Source organism: Sapajus apella, unplaced genomic scaffold, assembly GCF_009761245.1.
Source record: "Sapajus apella isolate SASKATOON/1434 unplaced genomic scaffold, GSC_monkey_1.0 scaffold38, whole genome shotgun sequence".
Taxonomy (NCBI): Eukaryota; Metazoa; Chordata; class Mammalia; order Primates; family Cebidae; genus Sapajus; species Sapajus apella.
The window spans coordinates 7,413,923-7,439,241 of record NW_022436978.1 but is presented as its reverse complement, the minus strand read 5'-3'; the positions used below and the strand labels follow the sequence as shown (position 1 = coordinate 7,439,241).

At 37.3% G+C, this 25,319-nt stretch overlaps 1 protein-coding gene across 7 annotated transcripts in view; it reads right to left on the bottom strand.

The window, feature by feature from the left end:
* ATP13A3 (ATPase 13A3) overlaps positions 1 to 25,319 on the bottom strand; it is a 91,962-nt gene that overhangs the window by 39,994 nt on the left and 26,649 nt on the right. For 5 of the 7 annotated variants that reach the window (XM_032298211.1, XM_032298217.1, XM_032298212.1 and 2 more), the window contains 13 exons: positions 21,162 to 21,259; positions 19,661 to 19,834; positions 18,519 to 18,701; positions 18,202 to 18,272; positions 15,777 to 15,857; positions 14,584 to 14,653; positions 12,984 to 13,118; positions 12,426 to 12,498; positions 8,538 to 8,669; positions 5,761 to 5,940; positions 5,452 to 5,609; positions 4,539 to 4,727; positions 2,336 to 2,397 (listed from right to left, as the gene is read on the bottom strand). In XM_032298211.1, the coding sequence (XP_032154102.1) occupies positions 2,336 to 2,397; positions 4,539 to 4,727; positions 5,452 to 5,609; positions 5,761 to 5,940; positions 8,538 to 8,669; positions 12,426 to 12,498; positions 12,984 to 13,118; positions 14,584 to 14,653; positions 15,777 to 15,857; positions 18,202 to 18,272; positions 18,519 to 18,701; positions 19,661 to 19,834; positions 21,162 to 21,212 (1,559 nt within the window). In that variant the 5' untranslated portion in view covers positions 21,213 to 21,259. Of the gene's footprint in view, positions 1 to 2,335; positions 2,398 to 4,538; positions 4,728 to 5,451; positions 5,610 to 5,760; positions 5,941 to 8,537; positions 8,670 to 12,425; positions 12,499 to 12,983; positions 13,119 to 14,583; positions 14,654 to 15,776; positions 15,858 to 18,201; positions 18,273 to 18,518; positions 18,702 to 19,660; positions 19,835 to 21,161; positions 21,260 to 23,965; positions 24,633 to 25,319 lie in introns of those variants that run through there. The other 2 variants (XM_032298213.1, XM_032298216.1) reach the window with 2 other exon arrangements.

Genomic DNA, 25,319 nt, shown 5'->3' with positions numbered 1-25,319 from the left:
CCAGCATTTTGGGAGGCTGAGGCAGGAGGATCACTTAAAGCCAGGAGTTCAAAACCAGCCTGGGAAATATAGCGAGACACCCATCTCTATTTTTAAAATTAAACAATAAAAAAATAAAGAATTCCTTAAGATTAACAGAATGGCAAATCTGAACGAATGCAAAAAGGACATTTTAAAACTAGACTTAGAAAAAGAATAAGACACTGTAGATGTGAGAGGTGGGTGGGGGCAGACTTGGAAAGAACCTAGTGAACTGCACATGGTTCAGACGGAGAGAAAACAAAGCACAAGGAAAAGACCCATAATGGAAGTAAAAGAGGCCTGAATATTTTCCAGAATTTATGAAAAACATGAATGCATGAAATCAAGAAGCAACATGAACCCTATACAAATAAAAATATCACAATGAATCTGCAGAAATTAAAAGTGAAGAAATATTCTTCAAGCAACCAGAGAGAAAAAATATTACTAAAGAGACTAACATTTATTAGCACCAACTAAGAAAAGGTATTAAGAGAAATGAAATAACACCTTCATAGTATTGAGAGAACACAAGCGTCAAACCTAGAAATCTGTACAGTTACACTACCACCCGAGGGTGAAGTGGGCTGCTCTGCCTATGAAGTAGCCATTCTTTATTCCTTTACTTTAATAAACTTGCTTTCAGTTAAAAAGAAAGAGTGACAGTGAAACAAAGTGAATGAATGTAGTTACAGAAGATGGCAATTTATACAAGATGCAATGGTTAAGATATTTGTACACCTAAGAAATCTAAGCATGCAGACTGTCTAAGACCAAAATCATAATCATAAAATATTACCCAACAAATACATATAGGAAAGGAGGGGAATAACCGAAAGTATTTTACAGTCCATAGGTTTGTTTTGGGGGGGAGCGATGGTTAAAAGGCAGTATTGACACCCGTGAACTTTATACCCTAAGTATAAATATTGATAATGTAAGAACAAGCAGTATACGATTAGGATGTATAAACTGAGACAATGAGAAAAAAATGAGAATGTGAAAATGTGCATATAAATTGGGGGAGCACTGCTAGAAATAATTTCAAATATGTCTGAATAAATATGATCATCATGGCACAGAAAGACTGAGAAGTAGACAGGTGGCAAAACACATACTAGGCAAACAGACAAAAGAAAGCTGGTGCAGAGCTATATAAATTTATGACAAAAGAGAATTTAAGACAACATGCATTACTAGGGATAAAAAAGGTCACAATGGGACATCCTATTTGGCAGGATATAAGAACTCTTGAACTTACATTAGCCAAACAATACTGTCTCTCAAACTATGTAAACAAAAATTTAGCAGACTTTTGAGGGGGGGAAACAACATACATAAAACTACAGGAGTACATCTTCTTCAAAAAGCAACAGAAACAGAAGTAAAGAGATGAGCCGAAGACTAATGGGATACATTTTCAATACACGGTATTAAAAACGATTACTATCCAGAAAATAAAAAAGATGTCTAACAAATGCATGATAGACTTCACAACACATTAGAAAAATGAGGCTATAAACACACAGAAGAATTCTAAATGACCCTCCCTCCAAAAATGTGAAAAAATGCTCAATTTTATAAGTAACGAGAAGAATGTAAATAAAACCACAATGTAATACTCATATGCATCCATATGGCAAAAATTACAGGTCTGACAATATTAAGTTTGGCAAGAATGTGGAGCAAAAAGATCTTTATCCACTGAGAGAGAAAGTATAGCTGAAGCTGTGCCCATGCTATGACCCAGCATTTACATTTATAGGGATCTAGCTTACTGAAACTCAGCCACATGCCTACAAGGAGTTGTGTGTAAGAGTTTTAACTACAGCACTATTTGTAACAGTGCAGAGAAAAAAGGAGAAAAAAGAGACTTGCCCCTTACTAGAACAGACAAGGTTTAATCATACAATGGAATAAGACAGAGCAGTTAAATAAATTAGATCTGTACTATCAACATGGATAATTCTTGAAAACAAGGTTTGGAGAGGGAGAAAAAGTAGTGAAACATAAGTACAGTATATCATTCATGGATGCTGATTTATTGATAGATTTATATGCAGTAAAAATACAGAATATGCAAAAAATAATTTCAGAATGCCAGTAGGAACTGGAGAAGGGACAGAGGGAGACTTTGGCAATTTCTATAATATCTTAATCTTCTAAAGGAAGAGATCTGATGCAAATATGGTAAGACGTCCGCTGTTCAACCCTGGTGTAGGTACATAGTTGTCTATTACTTCCTCTATGTTTGAATGTTGCATATGTCAAAATATTTATTTAAAATAAACTATCAAGTCTAACGAGTATTTACCGTGTATTTTCCACTCGTTGAATCCCCCAAAGATCTAAACCATCTTCAGTTAGAGTTCCAGTCTAAAAAAACAAAGCACACATGCACAAAGTATGGATAATGCCTCAAAAAAAAAAAATTAATAAAATAAAAATAAAAAACAACCACACAGCATTAGAAACTATACTACATATAACACAATGGAGTTCTACAGAGTTAAAAAAAGAAACAGGCAAGATCTCTGTATACTGATACAGAACGGCTTCTAGGACTTATGGTTAAAGTGGGAAAGCAGCTGCTAACAATGCTTACAAGTCTTCTACGTAAGGGGAGGGGGGCATATATTTATGTGCTCACACTATCAAAAAAAAAAAAAAAAGAAAATCAGTGGAAAGATGCACTAGTTATCCTACCTTATCAATAATAAAGGATGCCTATCAAGGAATGAAGGATTACTGTATAGGGAGAGCCAAGAGGAAGAAGTTAAAGTATATCAGAAGGAACCAACTGGCCAAACCCACAAGGTAAATGACCTGGTTTCTTCAACAAAATAATTGGGGATAAAGGGTAAGTAAAGGCAATTGTTACATGTTAATTGTAAGCAATGTAATCCCTGTTTGGATTTTGACTGAAAAATCAGTTAGTAAAAATTTGAGATTTGAGGAAATCCCAACTGGATATTAAAAAAACTGAGGAATTACTAATTCTGGTAAACGTGATAGTGGTATTTTAAATGTCCTCTAGATATATACTGAGGTGGTTATGGGTAAAATAATGTGTGATAGTGTCCCCTTCGAAATGACCAGATAAATAAAATAAGACTGGCAAAGTGCTGATAACTGATAAAGCTGGATAATGAGTAAATGAGGGTTTATTACACATGCATCTTTTCTCCACTTTTAAAATTTTAGTAAAGTTTCCAAAAAAGACAAGCATAAGTGAAATTTTTTGAACAGATAAATATGAAATAATAGTGAAAGTGACATTTTTTTTAACAGAACATGTTTCACATTTTTTTCTGTAATAATGAAATGCACAAAAATCAAATTCGTATCATATCAGTTACCCAGAAGGGTTTGACAGGAGGTTTTTTCGGTCAAAGTTTACTTTTCAGAAAACTTTAAAGAAAACTAATTCCAGCTCAGGAAAGGAGAAACCTTTCTAAAAGGCAAGATATACGTCACACAGGTACGTAATTTGTCATTTTCACATAAAATCAGTGACCTTCATAATTCTGAAACATATTCAGCAATATCATACAGCAAACACTAAACATACACACTTAAAAGCAATAAAATCATAAAAAATATATATGTTTGGAGCCTACTGTATTAACTAAGAATTAATATCTAGAAACATTAAAGATCAAGTAATCTTTACTACTACTGCTAATAATACTACTGGACCTAATTCTGGATATAATCAAATTAACTGCAGCTCTGAGCAAATAAGCAATATCCAAAATATTAAAAAGTGAGAAAATAAATAAAGCATGTCCTCGAATAACATTGTTCTGTTAGTCTTTTTTATAACTTTGATGGGAGGCAGTGGTGGGGAGTGCTGATGCCCAGCAGAGACCACTATCTACATGAAATTTGCATGTTTTCTTCCTGTCTGCATGGATTTCACTCCAGGTACTTCGGTTTCCTCCCACATTCAAAGCTACACAAGTTAAGTGAACGAGCACATTTGAATGGCCCCAGTCTGAGCGAGTGTGTCTGCATTCTGTGACACAATGGCATCCTGTCCAGGGCCTGGCTCCTGCCTTGTTTCCCCAGTTGCCGAGACAGGCTCTCACTACCCATGAGCCTGAAATAAAACAATCAGGTAAATAATTATCTTACTTGTTTTTTTTTTCCTTTCTTAATGTACAGCTCATATTTATTTTAATGATTAACATCAGAAGTGTTTTAGAAATTCAGTGATGTTTCTGTGACCAAAACATGGCCTAGGAACTTAAATCTCGTTTGTATCAATTAGCCTATAGTAAAACTGGTTTCATTTCATTTAAAGTTCTCGTCTCCAAGAACCTATCATTAATGTTAAGTGACAACTTAGGGTATATAAAAATGATGCATATACCAGATAAGTTGCGGAAAAGGAAAATTAGAGGAACATGACAGAAGGTGTGCAAATTTGTTGACAAAGAAAATTTTAAAATACTGATCTAAACATTTAAAAGCTACAAAGTAACCTTTGAAAGTAACTATGAAACTGAACCAACCTTATCAAAGCAAACAAGATTCAGCTGTCCACAAATATTTATTCTTTGAGGACTGATACAGAAAATACCGATTTTTTTCAGTCTTCTCTGAGCATACACAATACCAGCAGTCATCGCAGCAGGAAGTGCAGGTGGCACGGTGATTGTAATAATATCAAGAGACTCAATTATTATTATCCCAATTTCTACCTGTAATTAACACAAAAAATAAACGTCAAACCCCCAATATTATTCACTAATTTAATATGGGCATTTCTTTAGTGAAAATCTGTTAAGTCATTTTCAATTGTCTATTTCATGTATGTGTATGCATATACGTATCTATTAACTATTTATAATTTTTTTCTTCAGATATTTCTGCAAAATAAAAAAGCTCAATGGATTACAGAATGACAGCTACTTTTAAAAGAAACTTCTCATTTTCATAGCCCTGCATACTTCACACATGACACACTTCAAAGCCAGTCAACAAGCTTTATCAGCTATTGACGCATCACACACACACACCTTACTGTGCCAGTCGCCACTTCAGACAACCAGCGCCTTATAATTAAAAATCATTTTAACTCTGTCTATTACATCTCAGAGGTAAAAAAGAGAAAATAAAGCTTTTGATAAGTATGTGGGTTTTTGTTTTTTTTTTTTTTAATTAACTCACAAGACCAAGTAAAAGACCATCTAAACCAGAGCCATCCAAAAGAAATGTCCTTTACAATGGAAATGTTCTGTAGCTGGGCTTTCTAATATAATAGCTACTAGTCTCATGACTTTGTTAGCATTAAATTAATTAAAATTAAATTAGCCTAAAAGTTTACTTCCGTCAGTCTCACCAGCCACATTTCAAATCCTCAATAACAACTGCATGTGATAAATAATTGAGGTTCAAACCCTATTAAGAGTCCCACATACATACCTCATTTAAAATGCTATTAATGATAGTGTAGATAAACCCAATGCCAGCAACTGCTACAAGACATAGTAGAAACAAGTAGGCATCTCTGTAGAGTTTAAAATCAGTTGGTTTGGGATACAATATGGAACGAACCAGCTGTCCTTTGGAAGTACTAAATCCTTTCAAAAAAAAAAAAGAGAGAGAGAGAATTATTTATATTTTTAAAAGAAAATGAGAATTATCTCCCAAAACAGAATCTCTTTTTAAACATTCAGTAGGTATCGAACATGCTGAAATATGCAAGAAGAGATTAATTAAGATGATTCGTACCTGTTCTAACAACGATGGCTTTGACGAGTTCTCCGGTGTAGAAACGAGTCTGAATAACAGTTGTCCCACAAAACAACGTATGTCGTTTATGTGTTTCTGGATTATATAACTCATCTCCTTTTCCTTTCACATCCACTGAAGGATTTGGCAAATTAGTCTTTGTCACTGGAACACTTTCTCCTTAAAAAAAAAAAAAAGTTAACAAATTATTAAACAAAAGCACAAGAATCAGTATCAAACATCAAAAAATACTAAATTGTTAAATATTTTAAATGCTACCATACTTGAATCAGGATAAGGGCTTAATTTTTTGTCTGCCAATTTCTTCACATAGAAGTATCAAATATTATCTCCCACAATAATTCCAGAAAGTGATTGCTGACTCAAAGGTATTTGCTTATACTTAGAAACAGTTGTGTTGTTCAGTTCCAAATAATTTCAAAAAACATTAAGTAGTTGCTACACTCCCTGTACTTGTTTTCTTATCTCTAAGAACTAATGGTAACAGTGGAAAGCACTTTACCTCACATACATAAGAAATGTGAAGGCCTACCCCTGGATCCACCCCTGATCCACTCCTACACACACACAGAGAGAGGGAAGGAGGGAGGGAGAGAGAGGGGGAGGAGGAGAGGGGGAGAGAGAGAGAGAGAGAGAGAGAGAGAGAGACAGAGAGAGAGAGAGAGAAGGAGGGAGAGAGAGAGAAGAGAACAGAAAAGACATCTGGGCAAAAAAAAAAAAAAAAAGATGAGAAAAATGAGTAATGTGGTGGTTCTCTCAAATAACCATAGTCAAATTCTTTTTAAAATTAATTCTCTGTAGCATTCACATTTCTTGCTTCAAAGAAGGCAAGTGTGTCAGATATGTATATATTTGTGTATTTAAGACAGGAGATATATATATGTTTGTGTGTTTTAAGACAGGGGTCTTGGCTGGGCGCGGTGGCTCACGCCTGTAATCCCAGCACTTTGGGAGGCCGAGGCGGGTGGATCACGAGGTCAAGAGATCGAGACCATCCTGGTCAACATGGTGAAACCCCGTCTCTACTAAAAATACAAAAAATTAGCTGGGCATGGTGGCGCGTGCCTGTAATCCCAGCTACTCAGGAGGCTGAGGCAGGAGAATTGCCTGAACCCAGGAGGCGGAGGTTGCGGTGAGCCAAGATCGCGCCATTGCACTCCAGCCTGGGCAACATGAGTGAAACTGTCTCAAAAAAAAAAAAAAAAAAAAAAAGACAGGGGTCTTAACAGTTTCAAAATGTATTACATAGAAATCATTTTCTAGCCAGATTGACTATGACAGTAAGAAAAAATTCACATGATTAAAATAAGATATGGCTCATGCCTGTAATCCCAGCACTTTGGGAGGCTGAGGTGGGTAGATCACGAGGTCAAGAGATCAAAACCATCCTGGCTAACATGATGAAACCCTATCTCTACTGAAAAATACAAAAATTAGCTGGGTATGGTAACACGCATCTGTAATCCCACCTACTTGGGAGACTGAGGCAGGAGAATCACTTGAACCCAGAGGAAGAGGTTGCAGTGACCTGCAATTGTGCCACCGCACTCCAGCCTAGTGACAGAGCGAGATTCCAACTGGGGAAAAAAAAAAAAAAAAGATCGCACCACTGCTCTCCAGCCTGGGTGACAGAACAAGGCTCTGTGTCAAAAAAAAAAGAGAGAAAAGAAAAGAAAAAAAAACAAGCATTTCAACATTGTGAAATTTCCAGGCAAGGCACAGTGGCTCACACCTGTAATCCCAGCACTTTGGGAGGCTGAGGCAGGTGCATCACAAGGTCAGGGGATCAAGACCATCCTGGCTAACACAGTGAAACCCCATCTCTACTAAAAATACAAAAAGTTGCCAGGCACAGTGGCTTATGCCTATAATCCCAGCACATTGGGAGGCAGAGGCAGGCGGATCACCTGAGGTCAGGAGTTTAAGACCAACCTGACCAACATGAAGAAACCTTATCCCTACTAAAAATATAAAAAAAAAAAATTTAGCTGGGCATGGTGGTGCATGCCTGTAATCCCAGCTACTCAGGAGGCTGAGGTAGGAGAATCGCTTGAACCCAGGAGGCAGAGGTTGTGGTGAGCTGAGATCGTGCCATTACACTCCAGCCTGGGAAACAAGTGAAATTCCATCTCAAAAAAATAATAATTAATTAAAAAAAAATAAAAAAGTCAGGAGTGTTGGCACATGCCTGTAGTCCCAGCTACTCGGGAGGCTGACTCAGGAGAATCGCTTGAACCCGGGAGACGGAGGTTGCAGTGAGCCAAGATCACGCCACTGCACTCTACTCCAGCCTCGGTGACAGAGCAAGACTCTGTCTCTCAAAAAAAAAAAAAAAAAAAGATTGTGAAATTTCCAAAGGGAAGTAATTTTAAAGTCCACATCTCCCCATCAAGAAAAATACAAAATCTTTCTTTATTCCCACTGTTTACACATCAAAGGAGGAACCAAATACTGTATGCAGCATTCTCGGTGGGAAAAGGACTTCTTTCCACTTCCTTAACCAGAAACCATTTCCTAACGTTCAAAGAGTAGCCAGAGTCAGGCCAAGAGATGTGACCAACACTGTAGCACAGTATCTAGTGTTGCAGCCGAGTGTAATACAGAATTTGGTCTACTCAGAACTTTAAATCCCAATATCCAACATATTCACGAGTAAGATACAAATGACATAGCTAATTCTGAAAAGGCTTAATCAGTAACTACTTAGTCAGGATATCATTATAAACAACTCATGTGATATTTATTTATTAGTTTACCTGTTAACATGCTTTCATTTACAATGCAGGTACCATTGATAAGTACAGCATCACAAGGCATTATTATCCCATTTAATGGAATGACCATGACATCTCCTGGCACAAGGTCAGTGGAAAAGATCTCTTCTATTTCTGAATTTAAAGAAAGAAAAATCTGAAAAAAAAAAATTCTTTACCTTGGAAAAAACACGGCAAATACTATTCAGAAGTCATCTGATCTCAGTAGGAAGTTAATAATATAATGGGGTAAAACAGAAAAATCCAATAAATGGCAAGTTTTAACAAATAGGATTATTAGGCTAACAAAGCATGGTGTATCGGGTAGTCTCCTGGCAGGACACCAGCTGTGCACAGGTGATGCCAAGTACCTCTGGCCAAGCAAGTGAGTGTGCCTCGACACTCATGCCAACTGCCCGTGATAAATGTTGGCTATCAGCCTAAGGAAAAGAGACGCAATGAGTCCATAGAAGAGACTCCTGTGAAACAGGCAAAACAAACTGAGTTCTATAATCTCTTGGAAACAGAAGGAAGCACTAAAAATCTTCGCACATTTTCTTGTCAACAGCGTATCTATCATATTCCTTTTCTCATTGCCTTCAAGTCTCATTGCCTCCTTAATATTCCTAAATTACTGTTTTTAGATATTTTAAATATGAGTAAATTCATTAAATAAATTAAACATTTTAATATTTAATCTAGTTCACGATTTCCTTACAAATTTAAGTTAGCGAAACACTTTTTTAAAAGATCTTCCCTCTGGTACAAGTTGGTGTTTGAAAAAAAAGAAAAATTAAAATAAAAAGATCTCCCCAAGTGTTAAAGACTTTTTAAGACCACCTTATACGTAGGTATTCTTTCTCTCTTTTCCTCTCATTCTCTAACCTCCTCCCTCTCCCTGTCCAGGTTTAATACTGTGCTCAGAAGACAGTCACAGGAGTTTATAAATGGAGACAGACGAAAAGAATCTATTGTTTGTGATGTTAGCCTGTAAGACAAATACTCTGTTTCCTTTTTTAAAAAAATGAAGTGGCCAGGCATGGTGGCTCATGTCTATAATCCCAGCACTCTGAGAGGCCAAGGCAGGCAGATCACGAGGCCACTAGATGGAGACCATCCTGGACAACACGGTGAAACCACATCTCTACTAAAATATAAAAAAATTAGCCGGGCATGATAGAGCATGCCTGTAGTTCCAGCTGCTCGGGGACACTGAGGCAGGGAATCACTTGAACCTGAGAGATGAAGTTGCAGTGAGCCGAGATCATGCCACTGCACTCCAGTCTGGCAACAGAGCAAGACTACATCTCAAAAAAAAAAAAAAAAAAAGTAATTTAGTAAATTATGAGAGAACAACTTTTAAAGAATGACATTTAGTATACAGTAGGTATATCAATCTTCATCTTTAAAATAAGATCCCTTCTTTTAAAAATTTGGCTTTTCTTTAAAAAAATAAATAAATCCATTCCTGAGATGGAAAGAAAAAGTAAAAATTTGACTTTTCTTAAAGCTTTTAAACACCACTTGAAATTCTACTCCTTTTATGTGTGCCAGAAAACAAGGTATTGATGATATGTAAGACTATACAAAGTGGGTAAGGAAGATTCAAGTTTAAGGGTACGTCTGCCCTAGCATCCCCAGCATCTTCAGCACAGAACAAGAGGAGAGGTATTAATAAGCTACACATCTTAGACTTCAGCTAAAGGAGACAGATCTTCCCACCTAGAGCAGCAAAGCGACCAGGAAGCACAGGGAAGGAAGCAATCGCTTGGGTGTAGTCTGAGTCCAGAAAATGGAGACCAGTTTGATGTTCTGAGTAAATCAAAGCAGCTTCTGCCTCCAAGGCCCATGATGCTGTGCTGCCTCCTTTATCTCTTCAACAACTTGCCAGGCAACTTACATGTCGAAAACAGTACCCTTCTTCTAAGCCTGCTTCTCTTCCAGAGTTTCCTATTTAATTAAATAGCACCAACACCCATTCACCTAGCCAGACACCTCTCCATGGCCTCATATCCAATGAGTTAAATCCTGTTCAACGGACACATTTAAGGATCTTTCAAATTCATTTCTTTTCATCTCTACAATCCCTACCTTGATTTAGGGAGGTCATACCTTCAGTATTACTGCCCTCTAAACCAGTCTGAATGTTTCCCCAAAGGGCAAGTATTTTATCACTTCTCTGCTTAAAACCCTTTAACGGCAGCTAGGCATGGTGTTTCAAGCCTGTAATCGCAGCACTTTGGGAGAACAAGGCAGGTGGATCGCTTGAGATCAGGAGTTCAAGACCAGCCTGGCCAACATGGTGACACCATTTCTACTAAAAATACAAAAATTAGCTGGGCATGATGGTGCACATGCTTGTAATCCCAGCACTTTGGGAGGCCAAGGCAGGTGGATCACTTGAGGCCAGGTGTTCGAGATCAGCCTGGCCAACATGGTGACACCCTGTTTCTACTAAAAATACAAAAACTGGCTGGGCATGATGGCGCATGCCTGTAATCCCAGCTACTCAGAAGGCTGAGGCAGAAGAATCGCTTGAACCTGGGAGGCGGAGGTTGCAGTGGGCCTAGATTGCCACTGCACTCCAGCCTGGGCGACAAAGTGAGACTCTAATAATAATAAAATAATAATAATAATAATAACATGCTTCAATGGCTTTCCATTGTCTTTTGGACTGAGCCCAAATTCCTCAATATGCCTTAGAGAGCTATCCATCATTCATAGTTGCTGTATTTGTCATACTATCTTTCTTCTCTCAGTTCTCACAATGTCCACGCAATCTCTAATTTCCAGGTCTTTGGGTATGTAGAACCTCTTCTATCCTTCTCTCACCCTCCCCTTATCAACTTCTCACCTTATTTGGCTAATTCAAATAGTCGCCACTTAAAAGTACTTTTACAGATGTCATCCCTGATGCCTACAGTAAATGAGGTCTCTCTAATATGTAAGTTCGCTGACTTCTCCCTATCATAGCATTTGTCACACTTCATTGTTACTGTTACTATTGTTATCTCTACACTGAATCCCCAGAGCTCAGCATAGTACCTGTCACACAAAAGAATTTATAATTTTTTCCTTTAGCGCTGCCTTGAAAATAAAAAAAAATTTATAATTTTATATAAATAAGTGAATTTGATACAAAATCAGAAATTGAAATGTATTATTTTTAGTTCTCAAAACACATGAATGTATGTGTGAGGCAGGGTAGCTCAAGTCTGTAATCCCAACACTTTGGGAGACTGAGGCAGCAGGATCTCTTGAGCCCAGAAGTTCAAGAACAGCATGAGCAACATAGTGAGACCTCATCTCTTAAAAAAAAAAAAATTAGCCAGGTATGGTGCTACAAGCCTGTAGTCCCAGCTACTCAGGAGGCTGAGGCAGGTAGGTAAGCTGAGCCACTGCACTCAAGCCTGGGCAACAGTGAGACCCCATCAACTTAAAAAAAAAAAAAAAAGCTTTATCCCATTAGTGAAATGATGAGAATAAAGAGAGAGAAAAAAAGCCAGGTGCAGTGTGCATGGCTCAAACCTGTAATCCCGACACTTTGGGAGGTCTAGGTGGCAGATCGCTTCAGCCAAGAAGCCTGAAACCAGCCTGGGCAACATGGCAAAACATCGTCTCTTCAAAAATGTATAAAAATTAGCTAAGCACGGTGGCATGCACCTGTGGTCCCAGCTACTCAGGAGGCTAAAGTAGAAGGATTACTTGAGTCTGAGAGGTCAAGGCTGCAGTAAGTCAAGATTGTGCCTTTGCCCTCCAGCCTGAGTGACAGAGATGCTGACTCAATCGATAAAGAATGTATATGTATTATACTTCGGGCTTACTTCACATATCATGCCTAACAGGTAGCTTTTTTGATTTATTCTTCCAACATTCACTTCAATTACTTACCTTCATTTACTCTACAAACTGAAACTCTTACAGTACTATGAGTTGCCACCATGTCATGCAACATAACATATTGCTGAAAGAGGAAAAAGAAATTAAAAACTAGCCAGTATGAACCCACTTCTCAAGATCTTAAAAAGCCAGGGTGCTAAAAAAATAAGTGAATACAATACATGCACATCACTCTGCCTTTATAAAACACTGAGTCAGAAATTCAGATTATTCATTGTTTTAGTTCAAGACAAAAGCAGAAGCACTTTAATAGGATAGCCCTGAAAACAGTACCTTCCAGTATTCCAGTCTGCGATCAGCAACTACAGATCCCTATGGCCTCTAAGCAGTCAAGTGGTAGTCTGACTCTAAAAAGCACCGGCCATCCCCAACCTCCTACCCCACAAAACAGGCAAAAAACGGAGGGGGAGAAGGAGTATATCTTCATGGATTGAATAAAATAATGACTGCATTCAGAATTTACTTTGTGCCAAGTACTATTCTATACACTTTAGATGTTATTACAAAATACGAATACAGTTGTGAAGCCCATAATAAACTTGAACTTACCTTTCTAATGGAATATAGTGAGCTTACAATTGATACTATGGACATAACCACAATAGCTAGAGCATAGTAATAGTATTCATCAGTGCTCCACAGTATAACACTGAACAGCTGGAAAATGTAAAATGGGTTGAGAACCTGAAAAACAAAATTTTAAAGTCAAACTGAATGAGATATTATTGACCATGCAGATTGTCCACCTTTTCATTTGACAATTAGCCAAAAAGATATGTATACATAAAGGGTAAGTTCCATAGTATTCCATGGCAAAATGTACTTCCCTAAAAAGTAGGGCAATATGCCATCATACTCTTCATTTATCATTAAATGACTAGAATTTGGCTAAATAAGGTTAATTTAAATTACTGGCATCCATTTAGATTCAAACCATCCAAATATAGACTCAGCTAGAAAAGGCTAGTGAGTGTAAGAATTTAGTTGTTCTGCAACCTGCTTTAGCAATAAAGTACATTTATTTCCAATAATTACTGTGCTCCGGACTAACAGAATACAAAACTTTTTTTTTTTTTTTTTGAGACGGAGTTTCGCTCTTGTTGCCCAGGCTGGAGTGCAATGGCGCGATCTCGGCTCACCGCAACCTCCGCCTCCTGGGTTCAGGCAATTCTCCTGCCTCAGCCTCCTGAGTAGCTGGGATTACAGGCACACGCCACCATGCCCAGCTAATGTTTTGTATTTTTAGTAGAGACGGGGTTTCACCATGTTGACCAGGATGGTCTCGATCTCTTGACCTTGTGATCCACCCACCTCGGCCTCCCAAAGTGCTGGGATTACAGGCGTGAGCCACCGCGCCCGGCCTCAGAATACAAAACTTTTAATGAAATCAAACAAATGTTTGCTTATTACAAACACAAAACACAAATTTACTTATATGTCAAAAGTTCACTGGAGGCCAAAGTAAAGACAAATATGAGTTAATGGGTTACGTTACTTTGCTTTCTCTAAGACAATAAGTATTAAATCCTAAATGAAAAAGAGATAAGGGAGCCCTTGGCAATGAACTTCATTTACCCCCATATTTTATCAATTTCATTAAAACCCTCCAAAGTCTTAAAATTGATGCTTTTGTGCTTTCCAATGCACTATCTTATAGATATAGTCTCCTTTTACCTCAAACCTAAATGAGATCATTAGAAAAAACTTATTCCAAGTTTATAGGTCAAGGAGCAACAGAAAGAATTTACTAAATATCAGAGGTAGTTACTGAGGGAACCACATTACAAATCAGGCTTTCCAGTTTCTATCACTATACTATGTTGTGTTCATAAGCAACATTACATGGCCACTCCAGGAACTAATACAACTAATTCTTGAACTTTAGTCAAAAACCAGAATGAAGATTAGTGAGCCTAACTCTGTTAAACATTCAACAGATAATAAAAGCAAAATTAGACAAAATTTTAAGAATACATGCCCCAGATTCTTTCTCTACCAGAGTGAATTTCTTTTGTCTTTACTTTCCAAGTAAAAATATGCAAAAAGAGGTTAGGAAAAAGAAAACCAATAATATCTTAATCACGACTCTTTCCAAATTGACAAATCTATTGATCACAACTGTTGAGTTATATACAATAAATAGTCTTACCTCTTTAATTAGAAGCTTAAAAACAGAAGGCACTTTCACAGCAATTTCATTGATTCCATAAAGCAGTTTTCTATAACAGGAAAATACATTAATAGTATTACATTATATAATAATAGCATAATTTAGGAAAGGCATTGTATTAGGTAAGGTTTAAACCACAGACTGTTTCTATTCATGTTTCTAAACACTTGTCTTCTATAATTCAAACTCTCTACCTATAGAATTTAAATCAAAGAAATCAACAGTAGGTACCTATACTGGCAGCATTTAACTTCATTTTGTCTCACATCTTTGTGTGCGACAAGTATCCTTCCACTAGTCTATAACCATGTGAGCAAAAGGTTCTCTTTGCATCCTTGAACACACTAGATCTTTAACAATTATGAATTACAATTAATTTTTGCAAGAAACCCAATAAATTTGTGAGATCTTATTTTAATATTGTACAGTTTAATTTAAAACATTGTACATTTGTCTTAAAAGAAAATGCTTCTAAAGTTTAAATGTTTCCACTTAATTCCTTATGTTCCAATAGTATTTTCTATATGATAGAGCATTTTTTGCCTTTTATGAAGTGTTAAGTCTAAATGAGTGAATTTCATGTTCTAACCCTTCGAAAGGACATGCTACAGAACTGTAAGAAAATTTCTTATTGAATTTCAAAGTGCCATTTATCTTTAAAATATGTAATACACTGGTGTATTTTTATGATTTAACAAGGAGTAACACTACGAGGAAGATTATGTCTCCCAATTTACAGTTGTTCATTACAGTGTATTTGAGCTCATGCTTATAATTTCAGAAAATCTGAGGGGCTTTCAATTGTAAGGCATACCATTTTATACATGATCAAGAAAGACAAAAACGCTATCAAGTAAAGAATGACACTTCACCAACTCTATGACACATCCCAATTTCAGATGTTAAAAGGTAGAAAAATGTGCACCTGAGAACTGATGAAACACGGTATAATTTCAGGGATACCAACTTCAAAATATCAGCTTTAACATTTTTATAATTCTTAAACTGAGAGACAGTCTTACCCAAATAAAATATCAATAAATTCTCAACTACTATGTCTGTAATATTTAAGTATCTGTTAATATGTACAACTATATGGTAAAGGGTTGACTATGTATACTATTGCTTTTAGGAATTTTGAGAAGATCTAACTTTAGTTGGATAAAAATTACCTGTAGGCATGCATCCCCTTTGTCAGTCCTGCACTATGCTTTTCATAAATTGACGTACAAGAAACACCTTCATCCAGTCCCCTAAATAAATCCAAAGTTTTTACTTTAAACAAAGTTTAAAATATCCAAATGTCTTAACACCTCATTTTTCTATATGCCTGATTTTACAAAGGTGCGACTTCCTTACAAATGCTTAGAAACCCTTAACAAAAACTGAGATAACAAATGAAAATTTTACAATCTCAAATCTTAAGATAAATAATAACAAATCTAAGTATCAAACTTAAAATTAAGTATCAAAAATTAAGTATCAAATACTTAAAATAGCTTTAAGTATTAAAGCTATTCAACATATTTACTGCAAGACAGATGAGATGGCTCCAAACACAGGTTTATATAATATCATTATCCTTAAGACTGTGCCAAAGCTGTAATAACTAAAATTAAACTTTAAAATTTTAAGATAAAGTATAACTTGAGAATTCTAAACCAAAGATGAAAAAGTTTTACTCTTTGGCTACATAATTTCACCTTTCAGTTTTAGAGTCAAACTAAGAAATGCTATCAGTTTTCTTTCATCTCCATAAAAGCACCAATCCAAACCCTTCCCTAATACATACCTCGTTTGAAGTACAGAATTTATGAGTCACAGATAATGCCTAAAATCTGTAATAATTCCAACCAGGATTCAACTAACATATCTACTTTTTCTCAAAATGCTTTAATTATTTATTTATTTATTTTTGAGATGAAGTCTTGCTCTGTTGCCAGGCTGGAGTGCAGTGACACAATTTCAGCTCACTGCAACCTCTGTCTCCCAGCTTCAAGCGATTCTCCTGCCTCAGTCACCTCAGTAGCTAGAACTACAGGCATGTGCCACCATGCCCAGCTACTTTTTGTATTTTTAGTAGAGACAGGGTTTCACCATGTTAGCCAGGATGGTCTTGATCTCTTGACCTCATGATTTGCCTGCCTTGGCCTGCCAAAGAGCTGGGATTACAGGCGTGAGCTACCACGTCTGGCTTAATTATGCTTATTTTAACTGAGATGCCAGCCATAAAACTCTAAAGCAAAGAGAGTCTTACATACACTTAATTCCAATCCTTTTCCACATTTTCCACATGGGAAAGCTAAGCTTCATAATACACTGCAATCAACGTAATAAGTTTACATTTTTAAGTTTCTATTGCTGGCAAAAGACACACAATAAGTATGTTTGACATTTCTTCCCACTGAGTTTGATGACTTCTCCAGAAGGCAGCAGGGGCCAATGCCAAATTAAAAAAAAAAAAAAAAAAAAATTAACGAAATGACAGCTCATTGGCAATTTTTCTTTTCTTTTCTTTTTTTTGAGATGGAGTTTAGCTCTTTCGCCCAGGTTGGAATTAAGCGGTATGATATAGGCTCACTGCAATCTCCACCCACCCAGGGTTCAAGCAATTCTCCTGCCTCAGCCTCCTGAGCAGCTAGGATTATAGGCACCTGCTAATACACCCAGTTAATTTTTGTTTGTATTTTTAGTAGAGACAGGGTTTTACCATGTCGGCCAGGCTGGTCTCGAACCCTCACCTCAGGTGGTCTGTCCACCTTGGCCTCCCAAAGTGCTAGGATTACAGGTGTTGAGACACGGTACCCAGCCCAATTTTCTTTAAGGCAATAGTTATTAAACGGGAATGGTTTTTAGAACTAGGCATGTAAAAATGCCCATGCCCATTCCAGAATGTTTCAATTCTTTAGCATATCTGAGTAAAAATCCAGGCATGAATATTTTATTTTTTATTTTTTACTTCCAATAGAAACCTACAGGTATGAATATTTTAAATGTTTATAACATGATTTTTTTCTTACTGCTAAAATTAAGAATTCCTTTGGCACTCTAAAGCAATGATATTAACAAGCATTTCTAATAATCATTTTAACAGCAATAAAAATGGAATCTTAATTTGCACTTATATAACTTGAATCCTTGATTAAAAATAGAGGAATTACTACAGTTTGTCCGATTCTTTATCTACATAGTAAAATTAAATCTCTATTTGCCTATTACTGTATTCCTCAAGTACTACAGGATTTAAGTGTCGGTAAACTAACAGGTAATGACTCAGATACTCAATTAAAATACACACTATGAGATGCACTCAAAATCACTTTGAGGCGAAACTGGTAAGAACTCAGATTCAGTAGACTTTGGCATCATACTGATTCTAACTTTCATGTAAATTTTGCCATGGTTTAAGTTGCAGGTGGGTCTTCTTATTAAATGGCTAATGAGCCTTCAAATAACAGGGAGTTGTTAATTAATAAGTGAATAGAAATTATGAAATAAAACTTCAGCAATTTTATGTAATACTAGAATGGACTCTTTTCTACCTAGAACGTTTTCAGGATATTCAAAGCATAATCCAAACAAAAGGAAGATACTTACTTTAAGAAATCAAAATTGTGAATGTTATCATTCCAGAAATATTTTATACTGTGGTGGGTGAAATATCGAATCTGTGGAACACATATAAATGTTACATCAAAAAGCATATCATCATTTGTGGCATGTAATCTGTTAGTTCTATTAACAGTTATATATAGGATTACATATAGCATTATATATAGTAATATGTGATATTTTGTATGCATATAAATTCATCTCAACCAATAACTGCAAACACAAAATTATAGAATATTCATGATAGCATAAAATGTAACAATTTGATTTTTAAAGAAACTTTACCATTAACATCACAATACCTGTTGTGATTCAGTCTGTGAACATTTATTGATCTCATGCCTGTTTTCTTCAGTGGGATTCTCAATTAAGCAAACTGCACGGCCATTTGAAAGCTTATCAGACATAGATTTTGGACTTGAAAGTGGGTGAGTTTCCAAAGAAAGAAAGCGAATTTTTGCACAAAACCATATTTTGAATTCATCCTTGGAAGACAGAAAGGGATAACGGTAAGGAGTCAATTTTTTCTTGAGAAGGCGTTTTGCTCTTGTTGCCCAAGATGGAGTACAATGGTGCAATCTCGGCACACTGCAACCTCCGCCTCCTGGGTTCAAGCAATTCTCCTGCCTCAGCCTCCTGAGTAGCTGGGATTATAGGGGCCCACCACTACACCCGGCTAATTTTGTATTTTTGGTAGAGACGGGGTTTCTCCATGTTGGTCAGACTGGTCTCAAACTCCTGCCTCAAGTGATCTGCCTGCCTTGGTCTCCCAACATGCCAGGATTACAGGTGTGAGCCACCGCACCCAGGCAGGAGTCAATTTTATATAAAACTGCCTGTATTTTCACTTAATTTCCATTATTTGCAAGGTATTATTTCCTCATCTCTAATTGAGGAAACATCATTGCTAATCAATAAATATGTAACCATTTCATGAGGATATTTAAATCCAAATAAAGTGCTTTCCGTTGCTCTTTTTTTAATGATGTATTTTACTGATAAACACATCAACAATAATTAGCCCATCTATATATTGAGACTAGATATTAAAAACTCTTATAAAATGCTTCCAATTAGGATGTTTAAAAAAGAAAAAGGCTGAGATGCATCAGCATCACAGAGTAGACAGGCAGCTGTCCTAGTGAATGAGATCTGGACTGCAGTCCTAATGGACCAGAACCTTAACAGACAAGTACCTAATTTCTCAGAGCAACACGAAATATGAAAGGAAGGGGGTGAATTTGGTCATCTTTAAGGTTCCTTTAAACTCTAATCACTATAATAATATTCAATTCCAACACAAATCCTTTAGAAATATTAGAATTAGCATTCCTCATTTTATCCAGGCAGCGATGTTCCCTTCATAATTATTTTGAATAAAGTACACACAAAAACATTGTTTTACTCCTTAAATAATCAGCTACAAGTAGATACATGGACTCACAGTAGTCCTCAGCAGCACTACTTCACAGTCTTTAATTGCAGCTCTAACGCAGGTCGATTTCACCCGCCACTCAGGCATCCAATAGAGAAGGAGGAGGAGAAACCCGCCAGTGCAAATCACTCCTAAAGAAACTATGGCAAGCTTCCAGCGACTCAAATTGTAACCATAAATCTCCTGCATGGACACAGTGATCACATGGTTAATTATCAAATAATATGGCAGATAAACACATTCCAAACTTCTTTTTCAGATAGGTATTACTGTCTTGTCACATAAACCATAAATATTTTCCCAATCCATAATTTACCTTTAAATTTTGTTTCTAATCAGTTTATTGTCAGTTATATTTTAAGTAAATTTGTTGATATTTACACTTTGATTTTATATTGAATTTATGCCTAATAAGTTCTTTCCCACTGATATAGTAAATTCACATTTAGTACACTTCCCTAGAATGTTTGCAGTTTCATTTTTACAAACCTTTTTCATTCTTCCTGAATTTATCTTATGAGGTGGACTTTTTTTTTTTTTAAATAAACTTTTTATTTTGAAATAAATTTTAGACTTCTATAAAAGTTACAAAAATATTATGAAGTTCCTGTACATCCTTTGTGCAGTTACCCCTAATGTTAACATCCTGGTACATTCGTCAAAAATCAACAGATTAACACTGCTGCATTACTATTAACTAAACTCAGTTTTAGGATTTCACTAGTTTTCCACCAACATGTTATTTCTGTTGCACAATATAATTGAGAGTATCATAGCACATTTGGACGGAATAGATTTAATTTATGTTTTCCAAATGATCTGCTAATTATTCCAATACCACTGCGACTGATCAATTTGATCCACTGACAAATTGCTTCATATATTTCAGGTTAGCCCTGCATCAAGCGTTGCCGGATTTAACAGATGAAAATACAGGGGGCCCACTTAAATTTAAATTTCAAAGAAATAATAATCTTTTTGTCTGTCCCATGCAACATTTGAACATGTTTACACTAAAAATTTCTCCCCGGATTATGTGACTTTTACATTTAACAGGACATCTTATACTTTACTGATATCTTTCTGGCTCCCCCAAACACAAAGTAGAGAAGTTGGGTTTTTTATTAAGCTGATTTTAGAAATTTTTGATAAACCAAAATTAGAAATCTTTATTTGGGATTATATTTAAATCTTTATTTGCCAACGTTACCTCTTAAATCACCAAATGCAAAAACATACTACTTCTCCCTAATCACCAAATGCAAAAACATACTACTTCTCCCTAAGTTTCAACAGATCACAAGTAAAAAAAGAATCATACTAAAACCAACTAATAGACATATTACACAATCCCAATTCAAAAGTACGAGGTGAAGAAAGACGTCCATGGAGTTTGGCTCCTGCTGCTGCTCCTGCTATTGTTGTTCATTGTACTTTTCCATTCCCTAGCCTAATAAATTGCGGAGATAAAGTCTTCATACTTCACGAGTAAATTAGAACAGCTGGTTACCATTTCATCTTCTTGACCCTGATTGATGATCTTCCTTTCTTCTTTGTCCATACCTAAGGCGGTTTAAAGGTCTTGTGCTTCCGAACAATGAAAGATCACTGAGGGAAGAAAAGGAACAATTGTTAGTGAATTATTTTATACCTTAGTAGACTATATAACTTCATTCTATCAACTGTCTATTACACAAGGGATCTCCAACCCCTGGGCCACAGACCTGTTAGGAACAGTGCCACACAGTAGGTGGTGGGCAGCAGGTGAGCAAGCATTACCGCCTGAGCTCTACCTCCCATCAGATCAACAGTGGCATCAGATTCTTACAGGAGCATGAACCCAATGGTGAGCTGTGCCTGCAAGGGATCTAGGGTGCAGGCTCCTTAGGAGAATCTCACGCCTGACAACCTGAGATAGCACAGTTTCATCCCAAAACCATCCCTCCCCACCTGTAATCATCTTCCGTGAAACCAGTCCCTGGTGCCAAAAAGGTTAGGGACCGCTGTTTTATACCATCCAAGTGTTCTTTTAATATTTAATAATATTTTGTTTAAATGTGAATCCTTCCAAAGTAGTGATATATTCATCACTTGCTGATGGGATGTATCAAAATTTAGATGACACTTAAGTAGTTACTAAAGTGCTAGCTGGTTCTAATGACATTTTCAATGGGGTACCAGTGCTTGAACCTGCGTCACTTACTACCACAAAACATGGCATATTTCACTAATTCGTTTATACTTAGCAACAACTTTGATACAGAACAATTTACATTCTGAGAGGAACTACTAACATTCTGAGAGTCTTCCTTTTCATTCCACAGATTCAGAAGTAATCTAGTTTAACCATCTTGAGTTAAAAGTACTTCACACAATTCAAATTTATTCCCTGTAGCACAGTAAAGAGCTATAGCACTAGCAGTGAAACCCACCCAAAAACTTATTAGGGATTATTAATCATCCAATAAATATTTACTGAGCACCAATTACATAAATGGCAATCCCTGGCCAACAGTTAATCACTATGGCAGGTTTACTCCTACTGGAAAGCACTCAACTGACACCACCGTTCGATTCCAACTCCACTAGGCAACCTTCTGATTGTTTCTGACTACCGACAAAGCTTGTCCAGGGAGAAAATCCATCAAGCCCACTGACTTACTTTTCCTTTTTTTTTTTTTTTTTTTTTGTATTTCAGTATTAAACATTCAGCTACACATTAAAGAAACTGGCAAGTTGTAAGTTGATGCTAGTTTTCTAACTTTTTTTTGTTAGAAAATATCTTCCGAAATGTTACTTAAAATATTTCATTATTGTTTTAATAAATATTTAAAATATCAGTTTTAATTCATATATGGTATCAGTAGCTACAGCCTATATAAACAAAAGCTCTTTAGCATCTACAAAAATTTTCAGTAATCTAAATGGGTTTCAGCCCCCAAAGTTTGAGAACCACTGCTTTAGATGAGGCTGATCTCACAGTAGGAATATTACTGCCTTCATTTCAGATTCCCTCCATCTACTCATCCACCCAGTGCACAGCAGGCTTGTCACGCGGTAGGCACTCAAAAACGCTTACTGAATTAATGACCTGTTTAAAAAAAAAAAAAAAAATGTGCACTGGGCTAGGTGCAGTGACTCACACCTGTAATCCCAGCACTTTAGGAGGCCAAGGCAGGTGGATCACAAGGTCAGGACTTCGAGACCAGCCTGGCCAATATGGTAAAACACCGTCTCTACTAAAAATACAAAAAAATTAGCCAGGTGTGGTGGCACATGCCTGTAATCCCACCTACTCGGGAGGCTGAGGCAGGAGAATTGCTTGAACCCGGGAGGCAGACATATTGAGCCGAGATCCCACCACAGCACTCCAGCCTGGGAGACAGAGCAAGACTCTGTCTCAATTAAAAAAAATTGTGGCCGGGCACGGTGGCTCACGCCTGTAATCCCAGCACTTTGGGAGGCCAAGGCGGGTGGATCACGAGGTCAAGAGATCGAGACCATCCTGGTCAACATGGTGAAACCCCGTCTCTACTAAAAATACAAAAAATTAGCTGGGCATGGTGGTGCGTGCCTGTAATCCCAGCTACTCAGGAGGCTGAGGCAGGAGAATTGCCTGAACCCAGGAGGCAGAGGTTGCACTAAGCCGAGATTGCGCCATTGCACTCCAGCCTGGGTAACAAGAGCGAAACTCCGACTCAAAAAAAAAAAAAAAGTAGCAACACCTATTTATTTTAACACAGTATAAATTAACAGTCAAGTAAAAACCAAATGCAGAATTTTAACGTAACCCCGTACATAAGATTGCTGAAACTTCCTGATCTATCATAAAATTACCAATAAGAAAGGCCTGTTTGCCAGGCATGGTGGCTCACACCTATAATCCCAGCACTTTGGGAGGCTGAGGAGGGCAGATTATCTGAGGTCAAGAGTGCAAGACCAGCCTGGCCAACATGGTGAAAAACCTCACCTCTAACAAAAATAGAAAATTTAGCTGGGCATGATGGCAGGTGCCTGTAATTCCAGCTACTTAGGAGGCTGAGGCAGGAAAATCGTTTGAACCCAGGAGGTGGAGGTTGTAGTAAGCCGAGATCACGCCACTGCACTCCAGCCTGGGTGACAGAGCAAGACTCCATCTCAGGAAAAAGAAAGGAGTCTGTCTGTACAGTTACTTATGTTGTTTTAATAACTTCACTCCTAAGTGTGCCATTCTTATCAAACATGTAAATAAATACATAAAGACTGGTACATCAATAAGTGACCAATGAGGTACTGAACTCAGTGCCATCGTGAAAAAGGAGAAACTGTACATACTATCAGGTCCAACTTCTCTAAACAGGCCGTATGACCATACAAAAAGTTTTGGGCATGGTAACAAGATCTTCTCCACCTAGGGCAGTGTAATGATCCTAAAACATATTACCAGAGTTATTCCACCATAATAATAATGCTCCACCAAATCAATAAACGTTTAGGTGGCAGTTATTCTCAAGGGCTATGTCTGCTACTATAGACTATGGTGAGAAGAAGCCCAGCCTCTTTCCCGGGAGAAAAGATCGGCTATCATCACCTGAACATGTCGAGTAATAATACTGCACAGGCCTGCCATCAAAGTGTAAACCAAAGACCTTTTGCTCTGACGCTGGCCCTGCTAAAGAATACCAGTCTGAGGTTCTTTACCTTTAGTCCGTGATTCTTGCTTAGGAGCTCAAAAATGAATCTTGTAATCATCGCTCAGTAGTCACTGGGGTCAGTTTTGGTTTGGGTTTTGTTTGTCTGTTTTTTAAAATAGAGACAGGGTCTCAGTATTTGCCCAGGCTGGTTTAGAACTCCTGGGCTCAGGCAATCTTCCCACCTCAGCCTCCCAAAATGCTGAGATTGCCGAACTAAGCCACCACACCCCATGGGGTCATTTCTGATAACCAATTATGATCTCCAGTTCCAATTACCATCACCTAAAATATGTTTCCTCAGGGAAGGGATTACTTCAAATTCTTTTTTTTTTTTTTTTTTTTTTTGAGACGGAGTTTCACTCTTGTTACCCAGGCTGGAGTGCAATGGCGCGATCTCGGCTCACCGCAACCTCTGCCTCCTGGGTTCAGGCAATTCTCCTGCCTCAGCCTCCTGAGTAGCTGGGACTACAGGCACGCGCCACCATGCCCAGCTAATTTTTTGTATTTTTAGTAGAGACGGGGTTTCACCATGTTGACCAGGATGGTCTCGATCTATTGACCTCGTGATCCACCGGCCTCGGCCTCCCAAAGTGCTGGGATTACAGGCTTGAGCCACCGCACCCGGCCTACTTCAAATTCTTGTATGGAGACGTCTGCTCCCAACCAAGTTGAAACAACAGGGATCATATTCGCCCTCTTGTCCTAAAGCAACAACTAAATATATCATGGTTTTCAAGGAACTGGACATTAGGCAATGAAGAAAAACTGGTAATTGAGAGATTAAAAAACAAACCAGGTAAGTCCTACAACTGTCTCAGTTTACTAACCAAAAAAAAAAAAAAAAAACTTTACAGGTCACAAAAGAAAAGGAGGACAGGGAACTCAGAGGAAGCCCAGCAATTTCCCTGAGTTTGGGAGACAAAGCTGGGAGTCTGGGGAAGCACCAAAGCAATTAGGTTTGCTGGTCAGATCACCAGAAGAGAATCTGACTAAGA